This window comes from Pipistrellus kuhlii, unplaced genomic scaffold (genome assembly GCF_014108245.1).
Source record: "Pipistrellus kuhlii isolate mPipKuh1 unplaced genomic scaffold, mPipKuh1.p scaffold_m20_p_39, whole genome shotgun sequence".
NCBI lineage: Eukaryota > Metazoa > Chordata > Mammalia > Chiroptera > Vespertilionidae > Pipistrellus > Pipistrellus kuhlii.
The window spans coordinates 3,071,096-3,083,249 of NW_023425539.1; the positions used below are offsets into that span (position 1 = coordinate 3,071,096).

The following is a 12,154-nucleotide window of genomic DNA, read 5'->3' on the forward strand; positions in this document are numbered from 1 at the left end:
AAAACATGACCCTTGTAATATTCTTGCCAAGAATACTTGGCCTGAATCTAGTTATCAGGAAACAATCAGAAAAATCCAGATTGTGGGCAATTTTCCCAAGGTTACAGAACCATAGTCTAGTAAAATGTTAATGTTATGAAAGAGAGAATAAAGATAAGGGTGGACTGTTCTAAATTAAAGGAGATAGAAATATGGCAACTATGATAAATGCAAGGTGTGATTCTTGATTGAGTGAATATAAAATATATTTTTGGGGTTTTTTTAATATATGTTTTTTTTTTTTATTTTAGAGAAGAAAAGAGGGAAAGAGAGATAGAAACATCAATGATGAGAGAGAATCATTGACCAGCTGCCTCCTGCATACCCGATATTGGGGATCAAGCCCACAACCCAGGCATGTGCCCTGACTGGGAATTGAACTTAACCTCTAAGCTCATGGGTCTACACTCAACCTCTGAGCCACACCCCACAAGGCTAAAGTATATTTTTAAGGACAATTTTTGAAATTCAGATATGTATTGATGTTATCTTTCTTGGTTGTAAAAATGGAATTACGTAAGAGAATGTTTTTGTTCTTAAATGATACATGGTCAAGTATTGAAATGAAGTAATGATGCTCAAATTACTTTTAAATGGTTCATGGGGGGGGGGGGGGACAGGACATATATTGAAAGAAAGGGAAGAGGAGAGAGAAAGCAAATGTGTCAAAATATTAAAAATTGATGTATCTTCCAGATAATCTATAGAACCTCCTTAAATTTTGTGTTTCTCCTGTTTTCCTCTTTTTTTTTTTTACAGACGCTGCTATTTCACTTCTCTCTCTCTCTCTCTCCCTTTCCCTCCTCCTCTCTCCCTCTCTCTCTCTCTCTCTCTCTCTCTCTCTCTCTCTCTCTCTCTCTCTCTCTCTCTCTCTCTCTCTTCCTTCTCTTCCCCCACCCCAGCCCAACTCCCTACATGAAACATAATGCACTAGAAAGAGTGTGGGCTTTAGACTGAAATCTAGGTTTAATTCATAATGATGCCATTTTGTTCTTTCAACAATATTTATTGAATCCCTGCCAGGTGTCAGGCAGTATACTGGCGTTTCCATAAGGAACAGAGAAGCTTACATTACAGTGGAAGACAGGTAGTAAATAAACACATAAATAAATACACAAACAACAATTGCAATACATGCTTTTGAAAAAGTCAGAGTACTGTAAACAAGAATAACAGGCATTTAACTTAAATTGGAGAATGATCAGAAATATCTTTCCATCGTGATCTTGAACAGAAATTATTTTAATTCTCTGAGGGTTGGTTTTCTTATCTATAAAAATGAAGGTAACTTTATCATTTGTGAAAACTAAACATGATACCATACAAAGTGCCTGGCACACAGGGAGGAAATTCAGTGATGGTATTGGCGTTCTTTGTAGAAACTGCTTCTTTTCTCACAGGACTCCTGTTTAAATGTGGTATTTGGTTCATGTGCTAGTGCTCCCTAACCCTGTCGTTTTGGTTCCACAGGGCTCCGAATGGAATGCCTCTAACTTAGAGGATTTACAGAACCGAGGGTAAGCATTATTGTTTTATCTTTACCGTTTCCAGTCAGAGGTGTCAGTGAGTTACTTTGTGCTCTAGAGTTGCTTCCTGTTGACTCTAATCAAGTTCAGTCTAATAAGAATTAAAACTGCTATACTCCCACTGTTTCATCCTCCTACCTACCATGAATGATCAACTGTTTCAGTGGTAAGGCTTTCAGAAATATATGTGTAAGCCTTTCCTGCTGTTTAAAAGCAAATGCAGTTATTAGTTCCTTTAAAAAAAAAATTTGTGTGTATGGGGTTTTTTTGTTTGTTTGTTTGTTTTTTTAGAGCAGTTTAAGGTTTCACAGCAAACTTTAAGGGAAGATACAGAGATTTGCCATATACCCCTGCCCCAACACATACATAACCTCTCCCATTATTAGTATCTCACCAGATTGGTGCATTTGTTATAATTGAGGACCCTACATTGAGACATCATAATCACCCCAACCCATAGCTTATGATTCACTCTTGGTTATTGTACATTCTATGGCTTTGGACAAGTGTCTAATTTATCCATCATTATGGTATTACAGAGTATTTTCCTGCCCTAAGAATTCCTTATGCTCGATCCATTTATCCTCCCACTTCCAACCCTGACAACCACTGATATTCAAAATTTGCTCTCTCTATAGTTTTACCTTTGGTCCCTATTTTTACTTAAGAATCTGCAGAACTGCAAATGTTGGTTTCACAGCTGTCCATTCAGTGTTTATTGAATATCTTTTGTAGGTCTCTCATAGTGCTAGGTGCTAGAGATCCAAAGATAAATAAGCCCTAGCCAGGTGGCTCAGTTGGTTGGAGCAAATGCACCAAAAAGGTTGTGGGTTCGATTCCTGTCAGGGCACATTCCTAGGTTGCAGGTTCAATTCCCAGTTAGCAGAGTGTAGCAGAGTCAACCGATAGATGTTTCTCAGATCGATGCTTCTCCCCATTCCCCCATCCTCTCTCTAAAAATCACTAAAAGCACATCCTCAGGTGAGGATTTTTTTTTTAAGTGTACAAAGATAAATGAGACTTGGTAAGTTACTTGTAGACTAAGTAGGTTAAAAATGGATGAGCTTCTGAAATTGAACAAGAAGGACCTACTTTGTATGAGGAAATGTACACCTAAACTGTATGGTTATTGAATTTTATTGTAGCAATTGAGACCACAGTGAACATTCAGCAAGTAAAAAGCTATTGCCATTATTTCCTTTTTATTTCTTAGCTAATGCCTAAGTTTTTTATTGAACTTGGCCTTAGCAGCTCACATCATCCCAACAAGAGAAGAGAAAATCATGTCTGGAAATTGGCCATGCCAACTATGCTAACTCTTCATTGCAGACAGAGATAAGACCCACTGAGACTCACAGAGAGCGGTGGCTGCCTGGCTAGTTACGGGCTGCCTGTTCTCTCAGCTCCAAGTCAGCCTTCTGGTTATCTTTAGCATGATTAAATGCATACTCCCTACTTTTCCCCAGAAGGTATGTCATAATTGCTAAAATGAACTTGGAGCAAGATTTAAGCCAAATAATTATAAAAAGAGTTCCATGGGAGGAAATCTGGTTATTTAATTTAAGATATGAAAATAAGTAGAGCTTGGAAAGTTTAAATTGATAAGAATTAAGTCTAGAGTTCTTAAAAGCAGAGACTCTATCTTAGTTTTGTGTAAAACATACATCTCCCTAGCTTAGAGCTTTATAGGATACTCAGTAAATGTGAAGAAATGATAGAAATATTAGGCTGGTTTATGGAAAAATAGCACCTAGATACAGTGTTTAATATGATATCTGAGATTTAATATAGCTTGGAAATGCATTGGAATCACATAATACATACATACACTTTGACTTTTTGACTTACAACCCCGGCTTGGAGATGAGACCTATTCATCTCATTTACTACTGATAAGGCTAAATTATAAAATGCAGGTTTTAAGACAGTGTGGTTGGATATTTGGATATTAACTTAGATCTCCTTAAATTTATTAAACTTTAATGGGTGAAGAATTACATACAGTTCAGGGATCTATACCCCAAAACACATGCCTATGGATAATTTAAGGGATTTTTCAAGTGTAATTTTTACATAAAAGCTATTTTCACTAATCTACTGACGTTAGGGCCCCAAGTAAAAGTGCTACTACATATAGAGTGGCAAAGAAACTTCAAGGAGTGTCAATTCCAATTGGAAGTAGCTGCTTAAAGCTCTATAATAAAAAGAATTGGAAAGTCTCAATTTACCATAATCCATTACTGAGTTTGGAATTGGAGGTGGAAGGTTGTTCTTTTTTTTTTAAGTTTTTTTAAAATATGTTTTTGAGAGATGGGAAGGCAGACGGATAGAAAGATGGAAACATAGATGAGAGAAAAACATCAATTTGGGGGTATTGATTCCTGAACTGTAATTCTTCACCCACTAATTCTACTTCTGCACTCTCCCTACTGGGGAGGGAGCCCACAACCCGGGCATTTGCCTCAACCAGGAATTGAATCAGGGACCTCTTGGTCCATGGGTTGTCACTCAACCACTGGGAAACACTGGCCAGGCATGCATTTTTATTTTAAATAAAATAAGTGTGCTTGCTAATTTTTTTTCTGACAGTTTTTTTTTAATATATATTTTATTGATTTTTTACAGAGAGGAAGGGAGAGAGCTAGAGAGCTAGAAATGTCGATGAGAGAGAAACATCAACCAGCTGCCTCTTGCACACCCCCTACCGGGGATGTGCCTGCAACCAATGTACATGCCCTTGACCGGAATCGAACCCGGGACCTTTCAGTCCGCAAACCGACACTCTACCACTGAGCCAAACCGGCTTCGGCTTTCTGACAGTTTTTTAAACTATGTTTTTATTGGTTTTAGGAAGAAAGGAAGGAAGAGGGAGAAATAGGAACATCAGTGATGGGAAAGAATCATTGACCAGCTGCCTCCTGCACGCCCCCTATTGGGTATCGAGCCTACAACCTAGGCATGTGCCCTGACCAGTAATCGAACTGTGACCTCCTGGTTCATGGGTTGTTGCTCCACCGATGAACCATACTGGCTGGGATTTTTCTGACAGTTTTATTGAGAGATGATACATATACCATATAGTTCACCTACTGAAAATGTATACTTCTGTGGTTTTTAGTACATTCACAGTTGTGCAACAAGCAATTTAAAATATTCTCAACCCAAGAAGAAAGCCTCTATTCCCTTCTTTCCCTTCGCCTCTAGAAACTACTAATCTGTCTGTCTCTATAGATTCGCCTATTCTGAACGCTTCAAATTCTGTAAATGGAATCATACAGTATGTGGTCTTTTAAGAATTTTTTTAACTTAACATTATATTTCAATAGTTATTAATGTTATAGCATATATTATTAGTACTTCATTCCTTTTTTCCTTGCCAAATAATATTCCATAATATTCCACATTTAACTTACCCATTCATCAGTTGATGGACATTTAGGTTGTTTCCACTTTTTGGCTGTTTTAAAAACTTAGATCACATGTGTCAAACACAAGGCCCGCGGGCCAAATCCGTCCCGCCAGGCCTTGCAATGTGGCCCGCACCTCACTGTCATCACTGCACTCCACTGCGTTTCCATCACAATGACAGTTTATGACTGTTCAGTAAACCATTCAGCCCGCGATTTAGGCTGGATTTTAGATTTTGGCCCCTTCTCTGATTGAGTTCGCCACCCCTAACTTAGATGAATAATCATGTACAGCTGAAACCGGTTTGGCTCAGTGGTAGAGCATCGGTCTGCAGACTGAAAGGTCTCGGGTTTGATTCCGGTCAAGGGCATGTACCTTGGTTGCGGGCACATCTCTGGTGGGGGGTGTGCAGGAGGCAGCTGATCGATGACTCTCTCTCATCAATGTTTCTAACTCTCCCTCTGTCTTCCTCTCTTTAAAAAATCAATAAAATATTTTTAAAAAATAATGTACAAACTTTTAGGTGGACTTCTGTTTTCATATCTCTTGAGTTTCTGCCTAGGAGAGGCATTGCTGGGTCATATGGTAACTCTATGTTTAACCTTTTGGGGAACTATTAGACTTTCCCAAGTTGGCACGTGCTTTCTTTTTAAATTAAAAAGAAAAATCGTTTCTGGTAATAAACTTTGATTCAAATCATATCCCAGAACAATTTTGGTCTCCTCACCTAACCACAGAACTGGTTAGCTAGGACTCTCCCTTCCTGTAGTCATTTCTCTGACTTCCGAAATGGGTTTGTAGAGCCCTCCCTACATGCGGTTCTGAGAAGGAAGCAGCTTCTGCAGAAAAATGAGGGAGCCCGTGCTGTGTTGGTAGAGTAAACTCCAGAGATATCTAAGTTCACACAGCACTGAGAAAAGATAACCCTTTGGCAAACTAAACCCAAGCCTTTATTGAGATTGTGCAGGGAGACAGATAGCAGAAAAATTTCTTGATACAGAAACCCTTTCCTGCAGCCTCTCAGTATAGAACTCTCAGACACATCTGCTGCCATAGCAGCCAGGAATGCAGCCTAGAGAGTTCAGAGAGTTTCAAGTCCAACTTTCCTCTGACCCTCCCAGCTCTGGCCTCATTTGCATTTCATAGTTAGAGAGAGAAAGAGAGAAAAATCTGACAATCTGGCAGTTAGGAAAATAGGAGGAAATTTCTCCTTTTATTTTTTGTTTGTTTGTTTCTTGAGATACATAATTTAATACAAGTGACTTCCAAAGAATAAATTATATTGCTGGTAATTTTAGTGACTAAGGAGGAATTGCTTCTCATGGGCCTCAGGCTGATTCTTTTGAGTAAAATACAAGACATGTTTTCAAAAGACTATCCAAGATGAGATTGTGTAACTACGTAAACTGAAATGGAATTTAGATGTTCCACTTCGTAGACAACTTTTCTCCCAGTAACTCCCTGGTGTCCAGGTGGCCCAGGATCCTGTTATACCGTTTCTGTACTAAGTAAGTATAGCCTCTTAGTTTTTTAGATTTCTTCAATATTTTGGCGTTTAATTTCAGCATAGGGAGTAAAAAAGTTGTAAATAAGAAAAGCAGTGCTGGAAATTGGATTTAGCCTGAGTAGTAGAGCCAATTTCTCCCCTGGTTTTTTTTGCAGGGTGCGATATATTTTGAATGTCACTCGAGAAATAGATAACTTCTTCCCAGGAGTCTTCGAATATCATAACATTCGGGTATATGATGAAGAGGCAACAGATCTCCTGGCTTACTGGAATGACACTTACAAATTCATCTCTAAAGCAAAGTAAGTAATGGGTCTCGAACACATTCTTACCCTTGTTCCATGTGCACCACACATGGCCGGGGCCTGAAAGATATAGATAACTTACTGAGAGCACTCCGGAAAAAGGAAGTAAAGAAAAAAAAGCCCTGGCTGCTGTGGTTCAGCTGGTTGGGTGTTGCCCCATGAACCAAAAGATAGCAGGTTTGATTGCCGGTCAGGGCACATACCCAAGTTACAGGTTTGATCCCTGGTCAGGGTGCAAAAGAGAGGCAACTGAGCAGTGTTTCTGTCTCACATCAATGTTTCTTTCCTTTCCTCTCTGAAAAATCAATTTTTAAAAAGAAGACTGAGCCCTGGCTGGTTTGGCTCAGTGGCTAGAGCGTCGGCCTGTGTACTGAAGGTTCCCAGGTTTAATTCTGGTCAAGGGCATGTACCTTGGTTGCAAGCATATTCTCAGTGGGGGGTGTGCAGGAGGCAGCTGATCAATGTTTCTCTCTCTTCGATGTTTCTCTCTATCCCTCTCCCTTCCTCTCTTAAAAAAATTAATTTAAAAAAAAATTTTTTTAAAGACTGAGATTTCTTAATCCTCAGGGAAAGATGACTAGTGACTTAATACTTTTCCTGTAAGTAGATGAAATCCCTTAAAGATGATCTCATGTTGGCTAGTTCCATTTGGGCACAAAATTAGAGTATGTAAACTTAAGCTGCAGCTAAAGAAATAGAAATGAGAAAAGAGAGAAATTCTGAATGAAATGCTTAAGTTGCCAATGGAGACATTTTAAAGTTGTATAATTGACAATATTCCACACAGATAGAATACTGGGTCCTCCTCTCTATAAACAAGATCTTTGGAAATTTTTTCTCATTTTTTTTACTTTACTTTTATGATACTCTAGTCTAAATAGTGAAAATTTTCTCTGAGCTTTTTTTTTTATTGATTTTTTTACAGAGAGGAAGAGAGAGAGAGTTAGAAACATCGATGAGAGAGAATCACCAATCAGCTGCCTCCTGCACACCCCCTACTGGGGATGTGCCCGCAACCAAGGTACATGCCCTTGACCGGAATCGAACCCGGAACCCTTCAGTCCGCAGGCCGACGCTCTATCCACTGAGCCAAACCGGTTTCGGCTCTCTGAGCTTTTCGATGATATCTTCCTTAAATTTAAATTTTTAATTGCTCCTTTTAGTGAAGTTATTTAATTATTTTAATTTAGTGTTTAGTATTAATAGGTCAGCGCTCATTTTTTTTATATGTCTTACTGATTTTAGAGAGAAGGGAAGAGAGAGAGAGAGAAACATTGATGTGTGAGAGAAACATCGATTGGTTGCCTCCCTTACATGCCCTGACCAGGGATCAAAGAAAGCCACAACCTAGGTATGTGCCCTGATGGGGAATCGAGCCCACAGCTTTTTGATGTATGAGATGACCAACTGAGCCACCTGGCCAGGCTCATTCATTTGTTTTTTAAGTCCCTGGGGATTTCCTTGCCAATCCTATTTGTGCCTTCAATAGAGGGAGCATAGCATGTTGGCCACGCTCCGTTAGTTGGGATCACATTCAAATCATCCCTGGCAGGTGACAGGCACTTCTGTTTATGAAGTCCTCCTTTAAGAATGATTGCAAACTTCTCTTAAGGACTTTCATGATTAAGGGATTCTTCCTTCTAGTTACCTAAATTCCCATACCCTAGTTTTGAGCTCATTCTCTTAGTCTCTAACCAGCACCTAAAAGAGTGCTTTATATTCTTGAAGAACATTTTATATTCTATTATTAAATTACTAGAGGCCCAGTGCACAGATTCATGCACATTGAAAGAAATTTAATTAGAAAGTGGCCGGTGGGGCAGGACTGGGTGAGATGGGCCGGACACACCCTGGAGCCAACCTCCCTCGGTCCCTCCCCGGCCACACCTGGGGTAGTGCTGGGGCTCAAAGGGTGTCTGTGGAGTGAGCAGGGTCCCCCCAGCAGGTGGGATCCCTTGAGCTGGCCTGCAGGGATTGGGCCAAAACCAGCAGTCCGACATTCCCCAGGCGGGGTCCCAGAGTGCAAGAGGGCACTCTGCAAAGTTGCTGTCCCTTGGCAGCTCCTACGTTGAACATCTGTTCCCTGGAGGTCATTGCACAGCATAGCTGCCGGCTGGTCAGCCGGTCACTTAGGCTTTTATATGTATAGATAGAGCTAGACCTAGCCAGCGATCAAAGTGCAAGCGTCTGGCATGGAAGGGCATGTCTCCAGCTGACCTCTAGACCCTGGGCAGCACCTGGGCTCCCAGACCCCCACGCTCCCCCCTCCGCCTGAGTCACAGCACCCGAGTCCCCAGATGCAGTGAACACAGCCAGACTCTGCAGGCCAGGGCACAGCATGGGCCTCTGGGCCACCCAGCTGTGCTGCATGGAAACCGGGCAGGTTAGCAGGGGGAGTGAAAGCAAGCTCAGCGGACAATCCACATTCTCACCACACCTCCATCCCCATCATCCCGGCCCCCAGGTAGCCAGCAAGGTCGCAGCCCCCCACCCAGGAGGTTGGTCACCACCACCCATCCCCAGTTCTTGGTCCCAGTCCAGGGCCCTACCCCCTGCCACTGCCACTGGTTGGCATCTGCAGGGGTGATCGGCAGGGCGATCAGCCTCCACTCACATCCACCTTGGCCTGGCGCCGCCTGCTCACCTGCCGACCATCCTGTCATCCCACTCTTGTTGGGGCCCATTGGGGTCGGCAGTACCTCCACTGCCACCTGCTGCCTGTGCCATGTCACCAATGCCCACCATGCTCTGTGCCACCCCCTGCTGGTCAGAGCACGTCATAGCAAGCGGTTGAACTCCCGGTCAAACAATTTGCATATTAGACTTTTATTATATAGGATTCCCAGTAATAATGCCACCCATGGCATACTTACTATGTGCCAGATACTTTATGTGTATTTCCTCATGTCATATTTTCCAAAACCCAGAGAGGCAGATATTGTCATCCTTCTGTATAGATGTAGACAGACTATAGAGACAAGGTTCAGAGAGGTTAAGAAACAAATGGTGAGGATGGTACTTAAACCCAAGATCATATAGGCATAGTCTAGTCCCTTAAGGAAAAGTTTAGGCAAGTTGTCAGGGTCACAGCTAAAGAGTAGAGTTCAAGGTGAGGCCCCAGTGCCAGTGAGAAGAAAGGGTGATTTCAGCAGGGCTGCAATTAGAATGAGATGCATGAGGTGCCCAGGTTACATTGAAGCAAGCACTCACTCTCAGGTTCCTGCATCTGAGAGCGAGTGCCTCCTGAGTGACACACTGAGCACCTCATGTGTTTTACCTAATCAGGGCCCTAAATTCCAGAATCTGTATATGGATGAGCTTAGGGTTTGCTACTGTAATACCAGGCTCAATCTGGACAATCCAGCACTGGGTGACAGGGAGTTAGAGGAAGACTTACCATATTTTTCGGACCATAAGACGCTCCGGACCATAAGACGCACCAGTTTTTAGAGAAGGGAAATGAAGAAAAAAAGATTCTGAAACAAATAGTATCCTAAAACATTTTATGTGTATTAAAACCCAACATCACAGTCATAAACACATGTAATCAACCCTGTAAAGTAAACAGCAGCATTTAGAACCATTTTAGAGCCAGGCAAGCACACAGAGACCACACAGAGCCGGGCAAGTAAAAAAACTTTTTTTTTAAAGTATATGTGTAGGCTATATTTGGACCATAAGACGTAGGGACTTTTTCCCCCCACTTCTGGGGGGGGGGAAAGTGCGTCTTATGGTCCGAAAAATACGGTAAATTGAGTTAGTTGAAAACTGACATCAGAACCTTTGTTACATGAGTTAGAAGCCATCCACTTTTTGAAAAAGCCTAGTTCAATATGAATAAATGTTTTCATGGAAGTGGATTTTATAATTGCATTTTTCTTAAGATTGTCCAAGTTTGAATACTTGCCATGCCTGCAGGAGTAGACCTGAAATTTTATGCATTAAAGTTGTCAGAGCTTGATGAGAATATATTTGAGCACATGTCTGAACTCCACCTGAGTCACTGCACGTTGGCTTCCCACTGTAATGTGAAGGAAAACCCTGTGGCGCCATAAACAAAACAAGTATTTCCTAGTCCTTTGGGATAATCTAAACACACAAACACACCACACCAGCCTTAGGACACCAACATTTTGCATGTAATTGACAGATAGGAGGTCAATCTTACCTTCCTTTTGAGGTTGTTTCAGTTACTCCAGACTGTTCTCTGCATTCCTATAGCTTATTTGGCTCACTCATTTTGGCACTTCAACTTGTGCCTCCTTGCATTGGTGCTGAACTGTTTCACGTGTCTCCTTCTCCAGCAGGAGAGTTATAAGCCTCCAACAAGGAAGCTTATCTACTATAATAGAGTGAGCAAGTGGATGAATAGATTTCCCCTTTTAGGCTGACACGTGCATTCTTAAATTTATTGGAATAGCTACTTGGGAGGAATTCCAGCCCATGACACTAGTGATAAGAGTAATCATTCTTTCCCAGATTTAAAAATGTTGTTTCTACTTATAGCTGACAGATCTAATCAGCAGATCCATAAGTTTGCTCACACATTTAGCAAATATCAGAAGGCTTATTCTGTGCCAGACATTGTGTTATTAGCAGAATTAGCATAACCAAGTAATGCTCATATTTAAGATAAACAAACTCTGGCATGTTAAGACCGAGAGGTTTAGTTTTGTTTGTTTTTTAGTATCACCTTATGGTAACTTTGTTTTCTTATTTTTCCACCCCATTAAAAAAAGGGGGGGGGTAGTTATGTATTTCACCCTCCTTGCTGAAAAAGCTACATGATGCGTTTATCTCATGGTCCATCCAGCTCCTCGGGTTGTACGGCCAGTCCCTAGACAGAACATGGGTTGTGGTGTTGTGAAAAGTATATCCAGGGCTACGTCTGAATACGGAGGAGGATTAGTTTCACTGGGTTTGTGCTCTCCTCCAGGGTCAGAACCCTTACTGGAACTTGAACTGGAAGCAATTGAGAACATTTGGGTAAATTAGGTGAATCACTGCCACGCCTGTAACTCAAGAGCATGCCTGCGCCTGCCAAGAAGCATGCCCTGGGGCCATGAAGGGACTGGCATCAGCCACGGGGGTCCAGTCTCTAAATTGAAAATTCTCCCCTACCATTCTGTGACCAGCTGTCATTTCAATTACCATTTTGAACTTTGTCTGCTTCTTCCACTGAATTCTACCTTTTTAGGGAAAAAATGTTACTTCACCTCATAGTACCTTGTGCGTTGTCTTACACATGGTAAATGTTTGCTGAATGAATTAGAGGCTTACTGTTAACAATGAATATTGTTTGAGTACACTAGAATTGCCTACCCTCCCTGCACATTGATTATAGATGCACACAAGTGCACAAGGTAGGA

At 41.4% G+C, this 12,154-nt stretch overlaps 1 protein-coding gene across 23 annotated transcripts in view; it reads left to right on the top strand.

The window, feature by feature from the left end:
- Positions 1–12,154, top strand: part of SSH2 (slingshot protein phosphatase 2) — a 211,806-nt gene that overhangs the window by 183,376 nt on the left and 16,276 nt on the right. For all 23 annotated transcript variants that reach the window (XM_045571045.1, XM_045571049.1, XM_045571042.1 and 20 more), the window contains 2 exons: positions 1,510–1,556; positions 6,636–6,782. In XM_045571045.1, the coding sequence (XP_045427001.1) occupies positions 1,510–1,556; positions 6,636–6,782 (194 nt within the window). The remainder of the gene's footprint in view (positions 1–1,509; positions 1,557–6,635; positions 6,783–12,154) is intronic.